The sequence below is a fragment of the Notolabrus celidotus genome, chromosome 10 (genome assembly GCF_009762535.1).
Source record: "Notolabrus celidotus isolate fNotCel1 chromosome 10, fNotCel1.pri, whole genome shotgun sequence".
NCBI classification, from domain to species: domain Eukaryota; kingdom Metazoa; phylum Chordata; class Actinopteri; order Labriformes; family Labridae; genus Notolabrus; species Notolabrus celidotus.
The window spans coordinates 4,416,092-4,443,775 of record NC_048281.1 but is presented as its reverse complement, the minus strand read 5'-3'; the positions used below and the strand labels follow the sequence as shown (position 1 = coordinate 4,443,775).

The 27,684-nt window shown below is 40.1% G+C and overlaps 1 protein-coding gene across 1 annotated transcript in view; it reads left to right on the top strand.

Moving 5' to 3' along the window:
* The window catches only part of LOC117820758 (partitioning defective 3 homolog B-like), a 231,361-nt gene extending 207,221 nt beyond the window's left edge, over nt 1-24,140 (top strand). Inside the window, exons 14-16 of the mRNA XM_034694677.1 lie at nt 20,000-20,209; nt 20,407-20,517; nt 21,056-24,140. Coding sequence (XP_034550568.1) covers nt 20,000-20,209; nt 20,407-20,517; nt 21,056-21,170 — 436 coding nt within the window. The 3' untranslated portion in view covers nt 21,171-24,140. The remainder of the gene's footprint in view (nt 1-19,999; nt 20,210-20,406; nt 20,518-21,055) is intronic.
* Nucleotides 24,141-27,684: the final 3,544 nt, after the last annotated feature.

Here is a 27,684-nt window from a genome sequence, read left to right as displayed (position 1 = left end):
CAGTTGTGTGGCTCCTGTTCCTCAGTACCTTGTATTCAGCTCAAAGTCCTGTGCATTTAACTTTCATAACACCTAGGACTGGTGTAAGTTAACTCTGATTAAAACATGACATTGCTCTTCAAGGATTTCTGGTGCTAACAGTGGCCGTTTGTTCCAAACACAGCCTTGACCCAATTGGATTAACCAAACACCCTTTCCCATTTGTCCTCGTTATTCCTCTTATTGGATTAAAGGCCCAATCAGAAGTCTCGTTCAGGTTTCCGGGAAGGTTGTCCACTTCCTCATTACAGTGATAATTAGATGATTAGTAATTACAAAGCAGATGTTGTATTCCGTCTTGCACTCTGTCCCCTTTAGTTGTATATCTTCATTTATTGCCATGTTCTCTCTGCCGGTCTTTTTACATCTTAGCTCCTCCTCTTTTCAGTCTAAACTCGGGGTGAAAAGGACATTGTTGAGTATTGTCTCACTCTGCTGAGGAGGGGAAATGAAATGGGAATGTGTCTCTCTTCTCTTTCTGTCTCAATTGAGAAGACCTCCCAACCAGGCTCGAGAGTTTCCCAGACCACTTTACAACTAGTGCACAATCCAGCCCATTGTTGGTTGTTTTGCAGTGTTTCTCTGGACTCATCGAGTCTCTGCTTGTTTGTTAGCCATGCAGGAGACCCCAAGTTAGACCCTGCCTCTCATGGACTCCCCCCTCCACCCCACCTCCTCCCTCTCCCCTTTCCCTCTTGACCCTATCTTGTTCCTAGCTTCTAGTGTTTCTGATGTGTTCCCCCGTTGTTTCTTTAAAGAGTCGTAGGCACAGCTTTGATCCTGATCATGGACTCTAAAAAGTTGGGTTACAATCCATAATGTGTTGCAGGACTGGAGGGTGCCTCATGACAAGAGCATGATATGCTTTCATATGTCTGGACCCTGGGGTGAGGCAGGAAATTTTCCCTCCAGGCCCCAGCCAGTGAATGTTTAACAGGTTTTTAGGAGCACTGGAGTTGAGCTGTGTTAAGTGATTCCATTCCCATGTAGAGGGTGGGAGCGTGTGACGACCAATGAGATATACACGCTAAACACATGCTCCATGGTGGCAGAATAACACTCCAGGGAAGTTTACCCAAAAGCTGATCACTCAATCATTTGAAGGATCACATCTCTGTTCCTTAGTTTGCCTTCCATGAAGGGCGACCATAGCTTGACTGAACTATGTTATAGTTAACTAATCACCATCAATGTGTGAAATACATTAAGGAGTGCTGCCCTGCTATTTATGTCTGTCCCAAGAACAAGAAGACGGACTATGATTCAAACATTTCAACAGTTGCAGCTGTGAAATGTTAACATCTGGTGGCGGCCTAATGACCATCTGCTGTCCCTGTGCTGCTACAAGTTTCTTTTTCTCAGAGATTCTCAGAGATTTACTGGATAGTTATGGGATAATGAAGTTATTTTTACAAATTTCCTAAACAGTGAAGGACAGCATGATGAGAAAAATAACTTTAAAAAGCCCTAATGAAATTATTTAATACCAAACAGTATGGGCAATCAGTTTTTACTGGTTTATAGATAGGATCGAACAGGAAGCAGCTTGTGTTACTGCAACAGGCAGCCGTTTGATAACACAATGAAGTAGACAGGTTGTGATGGTCAACTTAGTGAGAGGTTGTTCTCATACCTCCAGCTTTATGATCCTGAATCACTCAGAAGGGGTAGAAGAAGCAAGTTCAGTTGAGTAAAAACCAACCATAACTCTCCTTAAGGCCAAAAAATTAAGAACATGTTTGTGCATTATATAGTCCTTTCAAAAAAAAATCCAGGAGTATGCTTGTGTGTGTGCTTGTGTGTGTGTGTTTGTGTGTGTGTGTGAGTGTATGTGTGTTTGGTGGTTTCCGACATTCACCTATCTCCCTCTAACAAGTAACTCCTCTTCATGTACCAAATTAGCGGCTATGGGGGGGATCGTAATTTGACAGCAATTTGTTTCCTGTGGTCATGCACAGAGCAAAGTGTCCCCAGCTTGAAACCATTATATCCTGCTGAGGAGGAGCCTTATTGGCTCAAGATGTGAAATAATAGAGGCTATTTGAATAGGATATGGTACCATAGGTAATGGATTTCTTGATGGTTCAGGAAGTCACCCACTGTACTGCCTGTAAGTGGTTACGTGTGATACCACTATAAGTCAAATTTTAGCAAGTGTAGATCGACACGGCTCATTCAGATGTTTCTAATTCACTGCCAGAGTTAGAAGTCTGTTTTATGTTCAAAGGTCCTAAAGTTAGATTGGCTTGGAAGCTGGTTTGCACCATTGAACATGACTTATAGTATAGTTTTAATATTGCAATTTTAAGGGGTTCTCTCTGCAGCACTGAGCTCCTCTGATATAAGGGGTGTGAACAGTTCTACTTTACTTTTTATCTAGAAAGTATTTCAGTTTATAATTATGAAATTATAAGATACCAATCCTTTGGCCTGTATTATGAAAACATAGTGTTTGTGCTATAATGTTATGATGATTTTTTTTACAACTCAGCCATAATTGACAACTTAAAATTAATTACTTTTTTTTCATGAAATAAATAAGCTAATTATAAGAATACCTAATCAGAAAAAATACCTTATTTACCACACCCTAATTTTGATTAGTCTTAAATGATTAACATAATTATTTGCAATTATTAGAGCTGTCAGCATGAACATGTTAATTGTGATTCGCATAACAAATTAACATGTGATTTTTCTGTAATTCAGTTCTAGTTTGTTTTATTTTGCTATCAACTTTTTTATTTTACATCACTTTTTAAACTCACAACATGCCAATAAAAATCAAAATTCATGATAAATAGTGTGTGGCATGAATACTGCAGTAACATGGTCAGAGATTGCTCCTTTTTTTAGTGATGGAAGAGGAGGAAGAGAAAGATGAGACAGAGAGAAAGATGAAGTGTTCTAGGGTAAAGGTTTTCAAAATGTAAAACTCACACAGTTAAGCTGAATGTCACAGATGATGTTTAAAAGAGAGACGTCCAACATGTCTCCTCTTCAGAAGTTTGTGCATTACTAACATGCTCTAAAGGCAACTCTTTCCTTTGCAGCGTTTAAAGTAAAACGCTCCTGAACTTTAGAAGTTTAACAATGCAATGGTGTCGCATTGACTACCACTGAGGAAGGCTTTGTACAGAAACACATCTGTTGCTCATCTGTACTCTACTTCGCCCTGATTAAAAGCTGTTAAAAGACTTAAAGTATGCTGACTTCTTTACATTTTTAACCCTCCTGTTATGTTCGTTTCTCTGGAACAGCAATAATGTTCCTGGGGTATATTCAATTATCCAAAAGTGTCAGAACCCCAAAAAATCCCAATACACAATTTTTTAAATCTAATTTTTAGCCCCATTACTAACCATTTAAATCAATATTTAGTCCATTGGTGCTCTTTAATTCTCACAGATCATGGTTCAATGAGGATAACTCACTAATATTAGTGTTAAAACTGTTTTAATGCACTTTGGAAAGACCTAAATATAAATCCAATAGTTTTACACAAAATTGATTTTTGTTTATTTTATTTTAAATTTTGATATATATATATATTTTATGAAGTGATGTTAATATATTAACACCACACCTCTTCACTGCTCAGAGTTTTATGCTGCATTTAGCAGGTTTGAAAGTCATATATTGCCTATAACAGACTTTAAAAAAAAAGGGTCAATTTGACCCACAATATAACAGGAGTGTTAATAGCCACTGAGTAGTCATGCACCTGAAGAAGTTTGCTTTTTTGCTCTTTTGTTGCATTGGCCACTAGCATATAATGTTTGTTTTTTAACCGGCCCCTTTCATTGCTGTTTTGCATATGCCACACTCACAGAGCTAGTAAAAACACAAGATGTCTCTCTCCTTAGTAATTTATTTTTGCAATGTTATCTTCACCTGTCACTTCCCAGTCGTTGTTTTGCATGTGTCACTCTGAGATAGAGATAGCAAGCATGCAAGATATGTCACTCCTCAGCAATTTAACTCGAGGAAAACGGTATCATGTCTGCGTAGAGCATGAAAACATGAGGGATGACGCTGACAGCTGATTGTCAGCTATCAAACTTGTCATCAATTTGTGTTGGCTATGTTAACAAATTGTTGCACCCGTATACTCGTATATCAAACACTAATGAAAACAGCTTAGGCAACTTAGGCTCAATTGATTCAACAGGGAAATAATAACATTCCAATCACTCATTTTTTTTTTAATAACTTTGTTTATTGGAAGCAGTTTCAGTTGTAACAAAGGAAAAGTACAATGCGGTACAGAGAACTTCCATTCTTCCCATTTTTCCCTCTTTTTTCCCTCCCACAAACCCATCCCACTTGTACTTCAAAGAAAAATATGTAAACAATACAGAATACATACAACAATTACACAAATAAGGAAAATAAGAAATCCAACCCAAATGTAAAAATTAAGAAATAAAAATAAAATAAAATGAAAGGGGGGGGGGCTCAGTCATCACAATCAGGCAGGGAAGTCAAAGATTCAATATGAGTCAAGAGAGGGCTCCAAGTCTTATCGAATGTGCTTGAGGAACCATTAAGGGAAAACCTGAGCTTTTCAAGTCCAATAGAAAGTAGCAACTCTTTCACCCATCTGTTATGAGACGGAGGTTGAGGGTGTTTCCATTTGAGAAGTATAAGTCGCCTGGCCAAGAGGGTAGTAAAGGCAAGAATAGTCTCCAATCACTCATTTTAAAGGACAATGGTGAGAACTGTTCCACATTATTGATATGGACCTAAAATAATGTAAATTTCATATAAAATGCAGATTGTGATTAACTATCTGAATGAAGTGATTAATCAGGATCTAAATGTGTTTTTGAAGAACATTCACTGTGATGACATTATGAACAGATTTCTTGGTTTGTCGATCAGTCATCTTGTCTCTTATTTGACATAAACTGCCTCAAAAAATGTCTCCAAAAATCTGGCTGTAGCCTCATCGTTCAGTCTCCAAATGGCACGGCCGTATTATGATGGGATGCTAAACACCACTCCAAATCCCTATTGTTCTGCCCTCTCTGTGTTTCCGAGGCAACAGTCTCCTACCATCTGGAAGGCCCTCATCCCTCAGTTCCTCTCACTTTCCTCTAATGGGTTTCTTCTCTGTCCTTTTCCCATCTCATTTTCTTTTTCTCTCAGTACTGCTTCCTTTTTATTCTCTTACAATTTTTTTTCCACTTTTGTGCTCTAATTTCATTCGCTCTCCAATCCCCCCCCCCCCCCCCCCCCCCCCCCCCTTTGCACTTCAGCTTTCTCTACAACTTTTCACTTTCAGGAGTTACCTTATTACCGTATTCTTCCATTTGCTTCAACATGTTACCTTTTATCCATCTGTGCTCTTTTTAATCTCATTCCCTGCTGCCTTTCTTTCTTTCTTTTTTCACGTGTCCGTGTTCTTTAAAACAGTCGCTCTGTGTTCTGTCCCCTCATGCATTCACAGTCACACATATTCATGACCTGATACACACGTGCTACATTTCCAAATGAGTCTACACACACACCAACATACACAGGGGAATGTAATCATGTTAGCTTCCTGGACTGGTCAGTTTATAAATTATATCAGAGTGGATGAATCATATTTGACAGAACTTTATTGACAAAGACAGATAGGAGCCCCTGAAAGGTGTTTAGTTTCATTTAAACGTGAACTGTATGACCAATCATCCTGATGTGTGTGAGTGTGTGTGGGTGCGCGTGTGTGTGTGTGTGTGTGTGTGTGTGTGTGTGTGTGTACTTCTTCCTCTAAAGTAGGGCCCATTATTCTCAGCAGATGCTGACCTTCAGCATGCCAGTTCTCTGGAGGGCAGCACTTGTTCTCTACTTCTTTCTTCTCTTCTCCTCCATTCTTCCCCCCCCTCCCCTTCCATTACTTTTCTTTGTTGTCCCTCCCTTCTCATTTTCCGCTGCTTTCTTCCTCCTTCGTCTTTCTTGTTTTACTTCTCAGCTTCATGAGACGTCCATCTGGGAGGTTCAATCCCTCGTGCTTGTAGTTACTGTTTTTTATTTATTTTCGTCCGTTTTTTAAATGTTTCTTTTTCTCCGACTCATCGTCTTCTACATGTCGTGTCCCTCAACTTTTTGCTCATTGTCTCCTTCCACTGACTTGTTAAATAGTTTCCCTGCTTAAAGCTGATTGTTGGAGCCCTTCTGTTTCTGATCTTCATCTCATTTATTAAAGTCAGTCCCAGTCCTCCTCTCTATTTCCTGTCCTCATTTGTGCTGTCGTTCACTCATACTTTGGGCAAAGGTAAGCTGGGGTGAACTGAGACTGCATCTTGGCAACGTGGGGTCGTCTGGTAAAACTAGTGTGGCTTACTCTAAATGCACTGCACCATGTAGTTGATAAGGAGTGATTTCAGACACAGCTTCCTCTTCTTCCTCCTTTCCTTCCCAGCTAAGCCCTCTGCGGTCGGCAGCCCTCACACCTCTTTGTCTTCTGTTTATGCTAACTCCTTATCCTCTTTCAGATTCATCTGCCTGTCTGTCCTTTGCTCTTTGCTTGTCTCAGAGAATACAAATGCAGAGTTAATTCTTTAGTGGTTTGCTCTTTGCCTGCAAAATCCTTGTTGGACACTTTTTTTAAACACAAATTTGCCCCCAATGTGAAGTCTTAAATCAAACAATCTTTGGCATGAAGCCCACAACTCAGCATTAGCATGCAGGTCAAAGAATAATGGATTGCATCTTAATCTTGGCAAGAGTTGTAAATTTTCTCTGCTTGGTATTCAGCTTTGTATTTTTAGCAGCTTTGCTCCTGTTGACAGAGGTCAGCAAACCACAGAAAGCCATTTACAGTGAGGTGTTATGAGCTAACTGATTCATATTTTCATTTTTAGTCCATCAATTCTGCTCACAGCCGTTTCTATTGAACTTTGAAAAGTCAGATTAAACAACATCAATATTTTATTTTTTCGTAATACCAGGTTAGAGAGACTTTAAAATACCTTCTTCAAAATAAGGTTGCAACTTTCTTCAGGAAGCTCTGCTTGATAGTAACGGGTTGTCCATCTTCTGTTACACTGGCTCTACAGCTGACGTTAACATAGGACTTCCTCTAGATCCGTGTTTCGTCCATCTCCGATCTGCTGCGGTCCAGCTCCATGCTCTCACATCTGACATCACTGAACGGTTGCGTTTTCAGAACGGATCATGGAACATGATTGCCAGACAGCTGGAGTCATGTGACCAAGATTTTCCCGCCATAATTACTGCATTAACAAATATCGGACTCCTCTCCTCATCCATGTTGTCTTTATGGTCCTCAGAAAACCTCTGACCTGTTGACTCCAGGTCTGGTTCCGCTCTAAATGACGGTTTGTTGTTGTAGTTAAGTGAAAAATGATCTGGTGTGTTTTATTCTGAAAATTAACAGGATGTTTTCATTTTGTTTTGGTGCCTGACTTCCTGTCCTGCTCCATCTGCTCTGTTGAGATTGATGCGTCGTGCTCCAGCATCCAGCAAAAATAGAAGTCTTGTGTATCTGATCCGGAGGGCTCTGGTATGAGGGTAAATATGTTGCAAAATGCACAAGCTTGTAGATTGATGTGAGAACCTGCAGAATTCGATTTGAGAAAATCGTGGAAAAAATGTGAACTTGTATTTTGAAAATTTTCACATGTACAAAATATAACAGGGACCGATTTGAGAGGTTGTAATCACTGATTTGTGGTTATAAATGTATATTAATAATAATAATAATAGTAATAATACATTTTATTTATATAGCGCTTTTCAAAAACTCAAAGACACTGTACAATTGTTTAAATCAATACAAGCAAAATAAACAAATAACAAATAACACAGATCAAACAAAACAACACAACAGTACAATCACAAATGAAAAGCTCACTTAAAAAGGTGAGTTTTTAAAAGAGATTTGAAAGCTGAAGGGTCAGAGCAGTTTTGTATATGGGAGGGGAGTGAGTTCCAGAGGGTGGGGGCGGCTAGGTTCGGTGCTTGGTTCTGTGAGTTGGGGACAGGAGGTTGGCATGTGAGGAGCGCAGGTTACGGGAAGGAGTGTGATGGTGGAGGAGGTCAGTGAGGTAGGAAGGGGCCTGGTGGTGGAGGGCTTTGTGGGTGAGGAGGAGGATTTTAAACTGTATGCGGTAGGGTAGGGGACGGGGGTGATGTGGTCACGGGAGCGGGTGCAGGTGAGGAGGCGTGCAGCAGAGTTTTGAATGTATTGCAGTTTATGGAGGACTTTGGATGATGTGCCGTACAGGATGCTATTACAGTAATCTAAAGGGGATGTGATGAATGCGTGGATAAGGGTTTCTGCGGCAGAGAAAGAGAGGAATGGACGGAGGCGGGCGATGTTTCGGAGGTGGAAGAAGGCCGTTTTAGTGAGCTGGGTGACGTGGTGTTGAAAAGAAAGGTTGCTGTCAAAAATGATTCCAAGGTTACGGATGTGAGGTGCAGGAGATAGAGTAGAGTTATTAAAAGTGAGAGTGAAATTTGGAATGGGATTTGTGAGGGACTTGGGACCAATGATTTTGAGGTCGGATTTGTCGTAGTTCAGTGATAGGAAGTTGGTATGCATCCATGTTTTTATTTCAGAGAGGCAGTTTGTGATAGTGGAGTGTGTTACAGTGGTTATGGATTTGGTGGAAATATAGAGCTGGATGTCATCAGCGTAGCAGTGTGATGTTACCAAGGGAGCAAGTAAATGATGATATATCAATCTAACCATGTGTGAATATTTTTTGTGTGACTTCACATATAGAACACGGTTGTATGAATATTTTGTACAAGTGAAAATTTTCAAAATACAAGTTCACATTTTTTCCACAAGTTCCCATGTAGTTATTTTTTTTTGTAACTTCAAATTCAGCTGACGTGTGCATTTTTTTTTACCGGTGAAAAATGAAACATACAAGTTCAGATTTTTCATCAATAAGTTCTCAAATCGTATTCTGGAGATTCTCACATCAAATCTACAAGCTTGTGCATTTTGCATCCGGATCAGAGACGCATCCGGAACATAACGAAGCGGATCCAGTGGGAGTTAAAACATTAGAATAGAAACCTTTCAACTAAGGTTCCGTGACAGATCAAAGACAGACCGGACACGGATCTGGTGGAATTTGGCCGTGAAGTAAGCTGCATCCAATTAAAGGTCTTCACTGACCATGAGCACATTTGGTCAACTAAACAATTTAGTGGCGTTGTCGCTAAAGTCATAGTTCATTAGATATTAGTGCATTAAAAACAGCTATTGTTTACTATTGTTATTATTTAGCCTATCCTTCGTAATTTCAGTGAGCATACAACACAAAGCCGTCTTTACTTTCACTGCAGTTATCAGGTCAGCTGCGGTCAAGTTTCAACCAAATGGTTGTTAACTCTTCCAAAAGGTATTGATGGTCTGAATGTTATGTCTATGTATTTGGTATGCACCCTAATCCTGGATGATAATACCCTTTGTTAGCCTTTGACCCCGACCTCTGAGTGTTTGGTGGAAACTGATGGTGTATCATGTGACTTCAAGGGGTCAGGGGTCAAGGGAGGTTTAGGGTCTCTGAATTAACACACACACACACACACACACACACACACACACACACACACACACACACACACACACACACACACACACACACACACACACACACACACACTCAAACCACATTAACAGCTGAACCAACAGAATACCATCTCTGTGGTACACTCACACACTAACAGTATGTGACCACTTAACCATAAGTAGGAAAACAGCTTAGTGTCTTATTGGCTTCTCCCAATAAAGCAGAAGAACCTCTCTGTGTAGCTTTAGGTGTCTCTCTGAATGAATCAGCTCGGTCTTGTTAGGAGGTCTTTTTTGTACATTGGTATACCGGTCCAGATGCTCAGTACAGAACCTTTACCGTAGACTCAGAGGAGCTTTGTTTGGTTTAATGTGGTCAAACAGGGACAGCTGTCAGTCATGCTAAGAGCTCTCTCTTTCTGCTTGATACCTGGGAAACGTCCTACCTGAACCCTTTAAGAATCAATCATTGATGACTTAATATTTTACTTTGAGAATGTTCCACTCTTCCTTTGATATAGAATATATATTTATACAGAGCATATCTTCAGTTAGTATTTAACCCTCCTGTTACCCTCAAATTTACCAACATCTTTTGTCCTTGGGGTCAATTTGACCCCAGCAATTTAAACCTTCAGAAACTGATTGCTACCCAGGTTTATGTGTCAGGTAATTTATGTTTCTTTGTTGACTACCTATTTTATTTTTATTTTATTTTATTTAACCTTTATTCAACCAGATAAGTCCCATTGAGATCAAGACCTCATTTTCAAGGGCGACCTGGCCAAGAGGTCAGCAGCACACGTCAGAATAAATGGCACAACTCAACAACATGGAACATATATGCAGACAGTATGTAGAAGCAAACAATAATAATTTAAAAGTGCAACTTATTTTCAAGTAAAGTGCAGTTTGTGAATATAAAACAGCATTTAAAAACACAGGCACTGTTCTGGGGTCTGTCTTTCATTTAAGATAGACTTAAAGGTGTCCAGAGAGATGAGATCCGACAGATTAAAGTCCTTCTGGAGTTTATTCCAAGCAGTAGGAGCAGCAAAACTGAACGCTCTCTTACCAAACTCTGTCCGAACACGGGGAACACACATCTGCAAAGTGTCGCAGGAGCGCAAGGTATAGTGACTTCCTGATCTCTGAAGATAAACACATAAATACATTGGGACCAAGCCAAGTAGACATTTGTAAATTAGACGAAGCCAATGTGTATGCCTGCGCACACTCAGGGATGGCCAGTCGGCTCTGACATAAAGCTCACAGTGGTGAGTGAGGCCTAAATAGCCCTTTAAATAAAATATATTTTAAACATTAACACAATTTAAAGCATTTAGAAGGACTTTATTTGTAAATTAGAACATCAAACTGCTGTGAGTTTGTCATGCTCTCGTCCGCCCGGCCTAGTTTCTATGTTATCAAAACGTATGACACAGGACTCATCATTGAATGTCTTTAGAGACATGGTGACTGGAAATATTATATCTCAATCTAAAGGTTGACGGTTTGATCCCAGCTCCTGCAGTCACATGCGGAGGTGTCCTTGGTTATAGTGACCCCAATATCACCCAAAACAACCAAAACAAATGTGTGTAAAATGTTGATATTTCTTATGTTATATACAACTAAAACAGCCTGGGGTCAAATTGACCCCAAGGAACACTGATGCCTTTTTTGTTTTTTTTACAGGAAATTAGAGCATATCAACTTTTTAATTTTATGTTCTCCCAGTTGTCCCCATTTGATTAGGAAAAGTCATGAAATATGAAGCAAAAAAATGATGTTAGTCATTAATTTAGAGACATTAAACATTGAATGGGGTCCAATTGACCCCAAGGATAATAGGAGGGTTAAGTTTAGGAAAAATGATGGTGAACCTGATAGTAATGCACAGCATATTAGTGGTCCATTAATATTGACTATTTTTCTGTTTGTTTTTGGGTTCTTAAGCATTTGATAAAATTCTAAAATACAATGATAAGAACAAATAAAAAACAAAATTGCTGAACTTAAACAAACATTGTTTCAAACTTATGTGGACATGAAAATTTGGGCTCTGTAAAATATTGCCACAAGGGCCTTCTAAATTTCTGTCCAGACATCTATAATTATTAAAACAGAAACAAATACATGGAAGATGATAGTAAACAAACCAAAACAAAGTAATGTGTAACTCCATTATTCCATGAACAATACAATCTCTCTATGCGTGGTTATCTTAGCCAGTAAGATGGATTTTTAATTAATTCATGACATACACAAACACATTGGGTGATGCTATAGATTTGAGAACATGGCTGATATTTATGTCAGAAGCAATATTAAACTGCATCATTCTATTCATCGTAACAGAATTATATGAAACACTATCCAGTTATAACTGTTTTAGATTTGAGAGGCTGTCATTTAGGATGGAAAAACGTTTCATCATTAAGAAAGGCAATAGTGATATCGGCCTGGTGAGCGCGTGCATCGGCCGTTGCAGAATATCTAAAACTGTCACTAATTGGCTTGATTGATCGGCCGGTTGATTAATTGGTCTATCACAACAATATCAGAGAGAAAGTAATCACATCATGATGTTTGGTTTTTGAAGCATTGGAGCATAACTAGTAACCATTTTTTTATTTCCTTGAAATATCTGTTTATTATTGACTAATATTGATAAAGACCATTGATGGGGTGAATTACCAAATATTTGGTTTTCATTCAAAATAAAAGTTGTTTTTTATAAAGACTTTTCAAAGTTGGCAGTTCCATTATACACACTGAAGTTGAACTCCTCTTTTTGTTTCTTTATTAACGATGTTTTAAAGGGGACATATCATGCTTTTTTCATCAATATATATTGGTCTAAGAGGTCCCCAAAACATGTCTTTAAAGTTTATGCGCAAAAAAACACTTTGAAATCAGATTTTGGTCTGCCTGAAAAGCCCTCTTCTTCAGTCCTCCTCAGAACACTCTGTTTTCTCTCTGACCACGCCCCCTCCGGAAGTGGATGTGCCTCGGCTCTCCAGCACGTTGATCTAATGTTTACATGTTGGCTGAATATACACGGCTGCTCAGAGATCGCGTTACTTCAACCCTCTGAATCTGATCCTGACGGAGAGGCGCCTGTAGCAGGACCTTTCTGAACCATTGGTCATAGATTTAGTGTTTCTTGTTGCTTTATTTATCAGTATGTAGACGTGTGTCTTGGTACACAGCTACGAACATGTAGCTATGTGGCTATGCTAACTAGCGCTAGCACTTATCCATGATAAATAAAAATCATCCACTAGATCTTCAAATCTGCAGACGTGGGGAGTAAAACCGACCTTTGCCAGAAAGGCAGCAGGACCTTTTATGAAGGATTGGTCACAGATTTAGTGTTTCTTGTTGTTTTATTTGTCAGTATGTTGACGTGTGTCTTGGTACACAGCTACAGCTACAGCTACAGCTACAGCTACAGCTACAGCTACAGCTACAGCTACAGCTACAGCTACAGCTATGAACATATAGCTATGTGGCTATGCTAATTAGCGCTAGCACTTATCCATGACAAATAAAAATCATCCACTAGATCTTCAAATCTGCAGACGTGGGGAGTAAAACCGACCTTTGTGTTTATTAAGACAGCCTACAACTAGCATGCCTCCCTCCTAAGCTCCTTGTTAGCACACATTTGTGCAGGTAATGAAAAACGGGGGAGGGATTTAGTATTATTTTATACAGTCTATGGGCTGAACAAGCTCCGAGCTCTGACTCCGTGACAGACCATTTATTGTTGTTACGTAACAAAAACACGGAAGTCTGAAACGGCTCGTTTCACACACATTTACAAAAAGGTGTAGAAATCAGAACAGGGGCAGAATGGATTTTTTTCATTCTCGGGGGGTTTGTAGACATGCCAGGGACACATATTTCAGGTAAAGAACCATTAAAAAGTCAATTTTGCATGATATGTCACCTTTAACATATTCTGATCACCCAATCATTTTGCTGTTTATTAACTCAATGCCATAATTAACTGCGTATTGATATACTGAACCTGGAATAATATACTAAGTAATTAAAATGTTCTAAATATCAAAAACATAATCCGCTTGTTCTTCCAGTACATTCCTTCTACAAATAAACTTTCCTCCTCTTTCTTACCCTCGCTGAAGATAAAATATTTCTCCCCCCTTCATTATTTCTCACTTAGACTTTTATTGCCTCATTGTTTGGACTGTGATGCGTCTGTGATTAAAGCTTCATAATGAAGTATCACATTAGGAAGATGGAACTTAGTTAAACTTAGTTTAACTCCAGGGACATTAGATCACAGCAGCTCCATTTTCACTGCGCCTCACCAAATGTCATTACGACAGCAGTTGTGGAGCAATTTGAGCTATTAATCTGTTTTATTACCACACTGTCAGAATATCGTGACTCTCATTGACAAAGAATCTGACACTGTTGAATGCAATTTGAATATATGAAGTACTTTCCTTTCCTCAAAGCTAGAATCAGTTTTAAATGCACATCAACACAAGGTGAAGACTCAGCTCTGGAGAGACTCATAAAGAGATAACTGAATTAAAGGTGCAGTACTTTATCTCCTCCTCTTTTCCTCACCTCCTGTAACCCTCCCCCCTCTCATCTGAAACCTCTCCTCAGTTCTCATTTTGAGGCAGTGCCGTTTGTGTTTGTGCTTTGCTTTTATTGTGACAATCCATCTGTGAAGCGGCTGTCGTTGGCTCTCTGGAGTTTTTTAATGTGTTGTGTCACAATGCTACATCTCGTCTTTCTTTCTTAAAGGTATTTGCGTCTCTCTTCGACAGCCTGGGATGAGCGATGGCTGGTGTCTGCATGTGTGTATCCGTGTGTGTGCGTTTTCACAACTTTAACAGCTGTATCCAGCCCTTTCAGAAGGAGTAAGTGAGAGTGTGTGTGAGGGAGTGAGGCAGGTGCAGAAGACGTATAACGACTCCTTGTTTCCCCCCAAATCCATCAGAAATCTCTTAAATACCGGGGTATTAGAGAGGCTCACATTACTCTCAATTACTGTCAGTCCTGGAGAAATCATCCCAATTATCCTCTCTAATATATAACCTCTGAGTCTGCGTGCTCTGTCTGCATAATGTTAAAGAAGATGTCTCTGAACAGGTATTTCATAGCTGAATTCACTTCAAACTGAGCCTCCAGTGGCTCCTCTGTTCTGCCTGGAAGGCTTTCAGTTGTTTTGTTTAGCTTTGATCACTCGCTGTATTGTGTCAAACTCGATGTTCATGTGCCAGGAAACTGCTCTCATTCATTACATCTGTTTCCATCTTTCTGTCTGCTGCTCTCTTAAATACGTACAAGCACTCGTATACAGTCAACACAGAGACCACCAGCCTCCTCATCTGGTCTTAACTCTCCTCCAGCTGTGTGCCAATTTGCCTCCTCCAGAGTTCGTGTGGTTTGGGAGGGGGTGATTAGCAGCTAGCAGTGCAGTTAAGCTAACGTTTGAGCTGTGTGTGTGTTCCCTTCGTGTGTTTATGCAGTGAAATGTTGCTGTGTGTCTTTGTCCACATAAGTGTTTTAGTTCTCATACTTGGTGGTGTCTTGTGTGTGTGTGTGCGTGTGTGTGTGTCTATGTGTGTATGTAATGGTTTCCATCCTCATTACTCCATAATCCCCAGCTGCTGTGCTGTGTAGACTTGGTTCCTAGGGAGAGAAATTCCAAACTTGCCACCGGATTTACAGTGAATTCCCCAAAGGATCCCTCTGGATTTCCACTCCATTCCCAAAACAGCTACTTTCTGGAGCCTCCAAGGCAACTAACAGTTATTTTTACTATCTGGGAATCCGTCTTGTGTTGGTTTTATAGATTGATACATTCTTTGAATAAAAATGCCATAATATTGCCTGGATCAAGAGTCCATTTTTTTTAGCTCGCCATGAAATCCGGAGTATTAGTCACACTGGTTTAAAAGATTCAGCCTATCTTTGGAGGGCAACCAGATGGAAAATGGTTCAAACTATCTGCTTGAAGACTTCTGTTCAGCAAACATGCAGTCTCTCTGCAGATGTGAAGCTCTTTATAGCAACATCTGATTTCACCACCTTCCCAGTACTGTGGTTGAGTTCAACTGACAGTGCCATTGATAGTTGTGTGGTATACACAAGCAGCAACCTCCGGTCTAAAAATATGAGTCCAATGCGGAAGTGCTAAAAACTGCAGTTCATCGAGGATCCGCTTGAGGCTGGCTCCAGAAGTACCGGAAACCACATACACACCAATTCGAAGAAACCGATCTTTACAGCAGAAATAAACATGTTTACAGCCTGGTACAAAAAAGGAGAGTAGTCTGGATAGCTCATTTCTGGATCGACACACACTGTAGAGGGGGGTGAATGTTTTTCAAACGCGGCAATTTTGAAGATATTGAGATTATGAGTCTTCCAATGAGAGGCACAGCTGACTTGATTGGTTGGCAGGAACACTGTAGCTGTTGACTAGGAGGCTCAAAGCCCGCCTCTTTACGTCACAATCACTCGACAGCAGCAATATGGCTGCCGCCGACGATTGGCCTCAAAACAGCGCTTCAGAAACAGATGGGTGATGTCACGGATACTACGTCCATATTTTATACAGTCTATGTTAGTAACGCAGTACATTTACTCTGTTACATGTACTTGAGTAGTTTTTTACACAAATTGTACTTCTGAGAGTATTTGTGTGGCAGAGCACTTTTAACTCCTACTCAAGTACATTTGTGTTAAAAAAGATGGACTTTTAAGATAAGATATACTTTATTTGTCCTCCGTTGGGGGAAATTTCTTTTGTTACATTAGCTTACAACACGGGACAGGGGAATACAACAATGTACTAACATAGTTAAAAAATATAATAACAGTAATAATAGCAATGACAAGGGTAAAATAAAATAAAATAAAAATAAGATAAAATAAAATAAAATAAAATAAAAATAAAATATGACAACTATTACAGATGTATACACACTATGTACACTTCTATCTGATAAATACATAAGGTAAGTTATTGCACGATAAAAATTGCACCAGGTTATTTAAACAAACATACACAGTATGACACAGTATTTACTTTGTTACATTGGGCTGTCCAGTCGCTACTTTTACCGTTCCTATATTTTCATGTGATTCTATTTATATTCAGCCGATTTCTCATGCAGCTCCCTCTGACCGACATCTATGAATAGCCTCAACACTGAATGAACGGAGGAGTAGCTCCGCCCCCTCCACCTCCAACAGCTGAGGAGAGAGGCTGCGTTATACCTGTGTCGCCTTTGGAGGAACATGTTTACTCTGTGCCCAACATCCAGACTCTCTTATAACTTCCAAATGACGAGGAGCAACGGTCACATTATGCGCTGCTTACTTTGTTCTGAAAGGTGGAAATCTTGAGCTTCAACATAGAACAATTAAATCTTAAAAAGCATGTTCAAAACTTCTATACAGAAACCATTGTGTTGCATCATACAGACTACATCCATGTTTTTTACTACGTCTGTGCTTCCAGCTCACTGAACAATCAATTTCGTTTTGCTTAATATTCCCCCTTACTTGCAATCCTTTCATTTCCTTCTTCCATTGGAACATTGAAGGGACAGAGATCCGCGAATGGGGAATTAAATAGACATCTCAACAGGCCAAAGGCAACCCCATTAGAAGAACATTATTGTTCAGTTATTATAGCAGTTTAAAACTTTATCCTTGAAGGATCACTGAGACACCCCCTATCCAATTTATTTTCCATTATACAGTATATAATTCTTCACAGTTCGTATTCTTCTTGTCTCTTTCTCTCTCTGTTATTCACCTTCCTATCTTAAACTTGTCTCATCATCTATTTCATGCCTCAGCGTCCTTCTCTGTTTCATCTCATTTCATCTACATTAACACGTTTCTTACAAACACTTGTTGATGTCATTTAAGGTAGAGTCTAATTAGAAAGTCATATCTGTTATTCAAATTTCACAAAACACAGTAACTAGCTATAAATATATATTTTTTAATTCCCTTATCCATCATTGTAACTTCCTCACCTCTCAACCTTTCTTTATCCCTTTCTTAGTCAGCATCCTTCCCTCATACCTCCCTGCTACACTTTTCCTTTCCTCCTTCCCTTACTTCATCTCTTTCTCTCTCTGTTGTCTTTTTCACCATCCCCTCTCCTCTGCTCTTGTCTCTGCCCTGGTGACATCATCAAGACGAGGGGCCAAATGCTGATCGACAGATTGTCAGGCTGATTCAAGCACAGATTTACAGGCACACAGATACGGCAGCAAGTGATGTGGATACGCTTGCAGGCAGACGTGTAGTCATAAAACTCCTAAAATGGGAGAGAAGCAGGCAGAGACATGCACGGACACCAGGCAGCTGACGTGTTGGTGGGTTTTGCAGCAGAAGAGCGGCAGACAAAACGACTCTGGAAGTCGGGAAAGGAGACATTTGAGACGTGTAGCTGAGTGGCTTTCTAGAGTGAGTTACAATGTGTGTAGCAGAATAAGTCGAAAACCAGAAGACATATGACAGATAGGTTGACAGGAGAGTTGACGGGGAAGCAGAATTTTTATGTGCATGTGTGCATTTAAGAGTGCACACACACACACACACACACACACACACACACACACACACACACACACACACACACACACACTCTAATGGCGGATACGGAGCCAAGAGGGGCAGAAGCAGACATCTCAAGCATGATGGGCATGTAGTTAGTTAGACGCTTTCCACTGCTGACCACCCAAATTGACTCACACACACACACACACATACAGGCGTCAGCGTGGAGACCACCAGCACTCTGGCTGTGTGTGTGTATGTGTGTGTGTGTGTGAGTGTGTGTGTGCCCTCTGTGCAAGTATTTATGTACAGATCTGCTGTGTTTGATTCAGTCGGTCTGTTTCTGTGGTTGGGCGCACATGAACATTATCTCCAGGCAACAGGCAACAGGTCAACTCTGCAACTGGTTGTAGGCTGCTGAGCCCCACCCACTCAACTGTGCATATCAATGATAATTGTCATTATGGTGCACAGTGAGAGTAATATGAGCACACTTTGTATGTAAGCACATGCTTCAGAACACGTTGTTTTGAAGTATGTTAATCAAACATTTGATTCAGTGAAAAAGAACGCGAGATTTTTTCAATCCTTGCACACATTCGTACTTCGGAGTGTGGATAAACTTACAAAATTAAGCAAATAAATGAAGCAGAGTCTTCAAAACAAATAAAAGAAGGAGGAAGAGGGCGAGGTAGACAGATGGGTAGATTGAGAAAGGATGAGAAAGAAATGCAGACAAATGAAGAGACAGTTAGACAGAGAGATAAAATGTAATACCTCATAATGTCAGCTATGTGGACGACACATGTTTGTGTACTCGCTTTCCACTGAGCACAAGACATCGATATCTATCAACTAGACTGGACTGGATTACCACAGTTGTGTGTGTGTGCATGCACGTGTGTGTGTGTGTATTTGCGTGCCAGTTCACTGAGCCTCAGCCTACTTAAAACTGTCACATGTCACTTATATTGTGTTGCTATGTGATCTTTGGCTGAGATGAGCTGTTGGCTGTGAGTGTGCGCCTCTTCTCTCTTTCTCTCTTGTCCAACATAAATAGTTTTCAGCAGGTTTTCATGAATATTTTATCCAATTAGTCAACAGAGTCGCCGGAGAAACTGGCAATAAATGCAGCATTAGAATTTGCTGATATTTTCTTATTAAAAGTCATGAAAAGAACATCACAAACAAACAAACAAACAAACTGGAAACATGATGTTCACAGAGCCAGCAGGTGGATGATGATTTGTTTTATTCTGAGTGATTTCCTGCAGAGAGGGAGGTTCAGGCTGCATCTATTTAGTGGTTTCATGCAGACAAACATGTTTATTTCATGCTCACTTTTGCAGATTCATGTATTTATCAAAAAAAAGATGCCCACAGTTTTCCTTTCAGCGACAACACAGTGGACTCAGCCAGTCTATCAAATCTAATTGGTGCAGAACAGTGAACTTTGACTAACTGTATTGTTTGATTTGCACATCTTTATATGATTCATTATTATTGACAGGACATAATTGGGGGATAATAAAGCTCTAAACTGACTAATCAAAAAGGCAATAGCTGCATTTTTGAAGATTTTTGAAGAGATGAGCTGATCACTGCTTGAATCAAAACACCAGATTTGTGACCATCAGACGTTGCCTGTGTTTTCCTCACTTAATGAGTCAATAAATCCAGTCATGCCAGATGAGTTCCTCCCCTGCATTAAAGCTTGCAAGCGAGTCACACAAGCATGGAAGAGAGAATGTTTTTCCAATGCAACATGAAACAAATTTTAGTATTTCGTAAGGTTGGAAACTCTATGGTTGCATTTCAAACACCATCATTTCCCTTCTTTCACTCCAGACGAGGTCCGTTGGAACCAGCTGATCATGTCATGCAGCCTTGGTCGGGTCATTATCCTGCAGCTCCCCAGGCCCCACAAGCGTATCCACAGTCTCCATCCTACCATAACCCCAACCCCGGGCCGCCTTACTCAGGCTATACACCTAGTCAGCAGTATGCACGTCCAGTGGACCCTCGAGGCATGGACCCCGGGTACTACCCACACCCAAGGTAACGCGATGAAAGGAAGTTGATTTGTATTGCATGGATCATGATGTTAAAAGTTGGAAATGAGGTGTGCCCTGAAACTTTCGTAACAACTTTGTCATCTTCATCACCCTTTTTAGTCCCTCTCTTTGCTGATACTAAAGATCACTTTGTTTTTTCTCATACTTAATGATGCTTGATCTTTTATTTTCTGTTTCAAGCACCCAGCAGAGAGGCCCCTTGCGACAGGATGTGCCTCCATCTCCTATCCCTCCACTTCGCGGTCTACGGTACGACACTATGACCCGTGGAACTGGGGGTGGAGGCTACAGGTAGGGGATTTGTGGAAGAAGATGATCCCAGGTAAATTCTGAGATCCAAAATCCTTCTTAAAGCTGCTGTTGGTAGGAATGGTGTAAAAAACATTACTTTTTTTCTTATGGGTTTGGAGAAAAGGTCATATTTCCCATCCGTACTCATCGGTAAGTGGAGTAATTTGAGACTATTGTGAAATCTCTGTGTTTTCCAATGCCTTTGTATCAAGCAATGTTATTATTCCCCTCGTTCCCGTTATGACGGACCAATCACAGCCAATCTCCAATCCTCTGTCCTGATTGGTTAAGGGGCGGCCCCTACTCAGCTTCCGACTGGTTATGAGTCCGGCACTATCATGACTGCACACGGCGATCTGTGTTGGGGGGCTAAGAGGAAACCTGGTTGGGAGGGATAGTGTTGACATTCAAAGTCCCTCTCTCTGAACAGATGTTTACTCTGTGACTACCAACAGCAGCTTTAAATACAAATATAATTTTGTGACAAGAAAAGTTTCCTGCCCTGGATAAATCTGAGAACATGTTGAATTGGTTACAGGCACATGGTGGATCACAGTCCAGACCAATATGGCTACATTAAGGAAGGAGGGAGACAGCAACAGCAACACCAAACCAACCAGAGACAGAAGAATGCCATGACTGCAGCTGTGTAGAGCCGTCAGGTCCAGAGATGAAATGAGCAGAATGCTAACTGCTTTGTGTTGTGTTGCTCCAACGCTCCTGGTACTGTCATGAAACAGAGTTGACACCTCTACATGGTGTGATTTGAATCACCATGGTTATCAAACATCATCTAAGCTGTTTGAAGGATATGGTAATACACAGACAAGCAAGGTAAAGGAGGTTAATTATAAAGTGGCCAGTGTGCACATAATATCTTGTTGTTTGAAGTCATTTAAATTGCTTTGAGTCTTCTGAGAGTAAAACATTGGCAGGGGTTTCACACCGTGTCCACGCTCTGCGCTACAAAGGTTTTCCATTTAAATTAAGGCCGTAAAGGAACACAAGCAGCTTTACTCGCCCGTGTTGAATCAGGTCGTTTCATTGCTTTTGCTGCATGAGCAAGAGGAATTAGTATTTTAAATAATGTGCATGTTTTTTGCTTCCTTGCGGCCTTTGTAAAGGTGGCCTTTACAAAGAAAAAGGACACATTTAAGTGTCAGTATTTGGTTCTGTTGATTGGGAATTCTATTCTTGAGACTGAAGCAAATTTGTGTTTGCATGAAAGTTTTAGTAAGGGCTCTATTGGTTGAATTTAGAGTTCAAAATGGTCCTCAGTCCTAAACCTGTGTGAAGAGAACCAAACTGATAAGAAGAAATTTACAACAAAGAATAACAAGACAAGACAGAACATCCATCCATGCCAGATTATTAGAAATAATACTTCTTCAAAGCATTTAAGTGCTCAACTTTTCTTTATGTGAAGTGTCTCACTTCCCTAAACAGGGCGAAAACCACTTGATGAAATGATACATTATATACCTGTAACTTATCTGACTTACCTTTACAGTCTATTGTAAGTAATCAATCAATTCATAAGAGAGTTTGAATGATTGAAGTTTTCCAAATGAAGCCAACACAAAACATAAATTAGTATGTGTAATGATACATTTGTTGAATTACATAATGTTGCTTTCATTTCCAATATATTCTTCACTTTTGAGATGAGTGTAAAGATGTATTTAAGCACAGGACTGGTATGATCCGGGTCTGAAACAGTGTCTGGAGTGAACAGTACATATAGATGACTCAGTCTGTGAACCATTTCACTCAAAGATGTACCAAACCTCCCACTACGTCCATTTGTATTCAATGAAATAATACCACTAAAGGAACAACATTTACCTTTGAAAGATAGAACTTTCTTTAAATAACCTCCACTTGAATGTATGCAAAATTCTTGGACTACATATTTACAGTTATCTGTATTCAATCCATGGAGTCAATCTGTGTTAAACCAACGTCACTATAGGTTTGTCTTAAACAAGGCCACATTATCAAACTCTCCTCGAAATGATCCTTTCAGCCTACAGACTTTAACATTATCAGATAAACCTTTTAAGATAAAGACAACCCTTAGGTGATAATAACAAAAAACACTCCACGCCAAGTAATTTGATATCAGCACTAAATTTACACTGTAACATGTTTTTGAGACTACCTTTTCCTCTACCAGAAGTATTGTCTAGTATTTTAACAGTGTTTTATCAAAACATCTCTTCAACTCAATAATCACAGAAGACAATATACTTTGATCAGCCATAACATTGTGACCACCTATGGGGAAGTGAAGGACTTTGATTATCTCATTGCCATTGTTCCTGTCAGTATGTAGGACATTTTGTCCTCAAAGTTGACGTGTTGGACGCAGGAAAAATGGTCAAGTCCAAGGATGTGAGCGGCTTTGACGAGGGCCAAACTGTGATGGCTAGACAACTGAGACAGAGCATCTCCAAAACTACAGCTTGTTTGGGTTGTTCCAGGTCTGCAGTGGTCAACACCTACCATGAAGTGTCCAAAAGAGGAAAACTGGTGAACCAGCAACCGGGTCATGGACGGCCGAGGCTTGTTAAAGCTTGTAAGGAAAGAAGGCTGGCCCAATAGTGGAGCTACTGGAGCTAGTTAATGCTGGTTCTGATAGAAAGGTCTCAGAACACACAGGGCATTGTAGTCAGCAGTGGACATTGGACTGTGGCCATGCTGTCCCATGTCCACCGCTGACCCCCTGCAACAGGCATCTGAACTGGACCATGGAGCATTGGAAGAAGGTGGCCTGGAGGAACATGACAATAGGTTCAAGGTTTCTTTTGATCTCAATCCAGCACACCATCTGAGGGAAGTCCTCAGATCCTTGGAGGCCCCACCTCGCAACTTACAGGACTGAAGGATCTGCTGCTAACACCTTGGTGCCAAATACCACAGCACGCCTTCAGAGGCCTAGTGCAGGTCAGGGGTGTTTTGGCCCTGCGGGGGGCCTAAATAATACAAGGCAGATGATCATAATGTTATGGCTGATCTGTAAATAATGGTGCTTTAGTCGAAATAGCAATTCGTTACTTGTGTAATACAAGAAATGAGCGAAAATGCCAATGATACTGGAAAAGTCAGATCGTTTATATAACTATAAAGTCCATAACCACTATGATGGCCCACTGAGTCTTATTTTAGTCCTCTATCATGTTCACTCTGCAGAGTAGTTGAAGTCCATTAAAAGGTGTCTTTACTGTTGGGTAAAGCAGGCAGTAAAAGGCCTCTCATATCTGGGCACCTGTCCAGTTTCAGAGCTCATTTTCTCTCCGTATCACCGACCTGCCTCTTTCCTTTGTGTTGTCTGTGTATGCCATGTACTGTAGTTTCACTTAATGGACGAACACAGCACATATCTGTGACCTGGTAGCGTAGGCGTAACTGTGTGTTAAAGTGGACACTAGTCCTGTTGAAACTCAGATTGAGCGGCAGAGTGCTCTTCTCACTGCTGCACCATAGTGTATATCCATTTAGCCACTTACTGAACCATCAATTAAGTGTAACTAAGAGTTAGAGCCTAGCTTAACATTTCTGTGTTTCACTCCACAAAGCTCAGCAGTATTCATTTCAAAGGAGATTAAACACTAAAAATGACATTTCAGGATTAGGTGAATTGCTTCTCTGTTAATGTGACCGAGGATGAAATCCCACTGAAGTGAATGTTGAGTGTCATTTGACTGAAACCAATGCAAAGAATGTGAAGTAGATTTCATTTAAAACCTTTTTTTCTTTTTCTAATGGAGCTGGATGGTGATGAAAGAGGTCAGTAAGCGAGCAGGTGGGAGGGATGATTTAAAAAGATTCAGAAAGTAACAGAATGGAAGAAAGAAGCAGAATTAAGGGTTTGGTTGAGAAGGAAAGAAAGAATAAAGCAGAAGAAAGTAGGAAGGTATGAAAAGTGTTGCTAAAAAGAGATTAAAGTAACGAGCAGTAGATGAGGAATAGAACGATGGAAGGAATGCTATGATCAGATGCAATGCGATGCCCCTAAAGCCTCTGTGGTTCGTGATAGTTTGATTCAGAGAGTCTTCAAACAAAAGCAGAACAAAGGAGGGAAGAAAAGTTCATCAAAATTTGGGCGTCAGTTGATCTTCAGTGGGAGGAGGGTCACTGGAGTGGGTTTGTATTGATTGAATGTAGCGACTTTGGGAATTACTAACAAACACTTTCACTTGCTATTATGACTTTAGAGAAGCAGTCTGAAAATGAAACTCCAAAATAATGATCTAAATAAAAAAAATGACTGAATGTACCATCATGAACCACATCTTTAAGAGGCTGGCTTGGCGGGCAACTTTCATGTTGTGAACAGAAACGCCAAATAATCTTACGTGCTAATTTAGATCAATCTCATATATGCTTTTGGATAACATTTGCTAGAATTTAGCGCTAACATTGACAGATTAGTGCGCCTGGCATCACTCCAGATGTTACAAAATTGACATGAAATGGTAGTTGGTATATGTAAGGGCTGATTTATACTTCTGCGTCTCCCCTACGCAGCAGGGGCTGACGCAGACATGAGCACCACATACTTGTGCGTCGGTGTGTCTGTGTCACACAGCTATTCTCCGCCGAAACGCCTGAGGGCAGTGCGGTCTCTCTGATAGCCGGCCGCCTGCTTCCGGTCCCGCTACGATCTCTGTTTACTTTTCCACAGAGATTCAGAGCGTGTTATGTTAATCTACAGCTGATACATGTCGCTGTTTATCATACAGACATGATTACATGAAGAATAGAGAGGAGGAGATGAAATACACGGCTGATGTGCGGCCGATGTTCCGGGATCCCGGAAGTGCTTTAAATGCGGGAAAGACCAAGCCGCCGAGCGGACCAATCACAGAGCTTGCGGTCCGCGTTGGCTCTACGGGGAGTTACATTTTGGAGGAGGTGCACGTCAGCTACGTGCGTAGGCCTCGGCGTAGGTACGGGAGCTACGCGGACCCCCGGCGTAGGGTACGCCGTTGATTCAACGCAGAAGTATAACTCAGCCTTAACGTGATACCATATACTCCAGGACTTCCTAGAAGACGACACATTACAACAAGGTTGAGTCTAAATGTGTGAATCTGTAGGCAGTACACAAAATCAAAGTTTATTGTGCATACCAAAAGGTCAGTTTAGTTTGTATTAATACATTCCATACAAAGGTAAGGAGGAAGCAAATCTTCAACTGGGTTCACCTGGACGACTTTAGTGTGATTATAAAATCAAGAATGTATTGGATGTCTGTAGGATTGGATGATCACGTTCTTCCTAACTGTGTGTATGTGAATGCTGGGTCAGTGCCTGTGGAGCTTATGCTGAGCTACGATGTGAACATTTCATGAAGCTGTATTATTGTTACTCTTCTTATGTTAGTGCACAAATCACATGTATGTTACTCTCTACAAGCATTTTGTTATTTTTTTCATGTATTTCTTTATAATAATAGTCTGTGTTGGTTTGACATGCCAGAGCCTCAGAGTGTTTGGACTTTGTTGCCATGCTTCTATGCATAAGAAGGTCACATTGCTTACTTTTTGTTGCTTTTCTCTCAAATATGTTTTTTTTTCTTTCAGTTTTATGTGTTCAAATTTCATTTCATGAATCAACTCTACAAGCAAATATGAAAATTAAAAAACAAAAAAAAACATTGCATAGCATGGTTAACAAATCAAGCATCCTGTTGTTTTGGCTCTGTGGTTTTTGGCAGTATGGTATGACTTGCACAAGCTGAAGGTACTAACCAGAGTCCTGTATATGAAGACTTTTGGCACCCATGGTTCTCCCTTTGAAGAAACCAGGGCAAGAAGGAACCAACTAAACAACCTACCTGTCTTAGACTTTTTCTATTAGACCGCTTGTAACCAAAAATGTTCATCAAAAATCTATTTTATAATGAAACAGTAACAATGATTTGTAATGTTGTTTTCCTACATTTTATATTTATATATAGAACGTCTCTTTTGCATTAAAATATTCATTTGAAAACAGCTTTTGCCCAAGATGTCATACTTTAAATGTTTTAACATGTTCTTCTTTTTTGAGCTACAATGCCTGCCCAGCACATCTGCTAAGGTTAATTAAATATGAGTCAGGAGAAATTATTTCCCTCATGTCCCCCATACACGGCAAGGTGAATCATTAACATTGCCAACCCAATTTAGTCCATCATTTAAGCTGCTGATAAATTGTACCTTTGTGATAAGAGATAGATGTTGGCCTCCAATTAATGCAAGACTAATTATCAATTTAAAAAGAAGATAAGGTGCGGTGATTGCAGCACAAAGTTTTTTAAGGTTCTCTGGCAGAGTGCCATCACACTGCTGGGTTACATCCCTCCCTCACATTATTACACATTTAGTCACAGACAGTGGCTTAAGGTGATTCTTATTTATCAGACACTATGGGTGCTGGACTTGTGCTGCAATCACAGAAGTTAGTAGTAATGAGACACACAGGCCAAGGGAATGTTTTATCAGTCAAAGCTTAATTAGCATATACCAAACCTCTCAGCCAATGGGGAAAGAGAGAGAGAGAGAAAGTGGAAGTAATTAGATTCTCCAGAGTCACTGCCAAGGTTTGTGCACAGTGTGTGGTATGGATTTGCAAAGTGTGTGTGTTTGTGTGTTTTCAACATTCAGTATTCTAAGAATGGCTGTTTAAGTAGTAGTGTTGAAGTTAATGCATGTCAGAACTTAAATTAGTTCAAGAGATTAATTGCAGTGTACTTCTGGACTCCTCTCACTGCCCGGATGAACTTGTCACTAAAATGGAACACATTTTTAAAATAAAATGTTAGGCAATAAAAATGTTGAACACTTGTCAAATAAAGTGAGCATTTAACTTGCAAAATGTTAAAAACCACAGCTCCAGTGGGGTCCTGATGCTTCAGAGTAGTTTGCAGGGAACCAATGAGGTCACTAATAAGATAACGTATAAAGATGAAATCCTTTAGAGTTGATGGATGCCAGTGCATACAGCATTCTTCTTTTTTTTTATAAAGGGACCAAGCACAATATTGAACATAAATGTTACCATTTGTTGCATCGTACCAGAGTAAGCTTAAAGATTACTTATTTGATTTTCCTTTTTGAGTGTAGAAAATTTGCAAAGTGATGACAGCCTGACCCGTTGATTCCAAAGCAACCGCGTGCA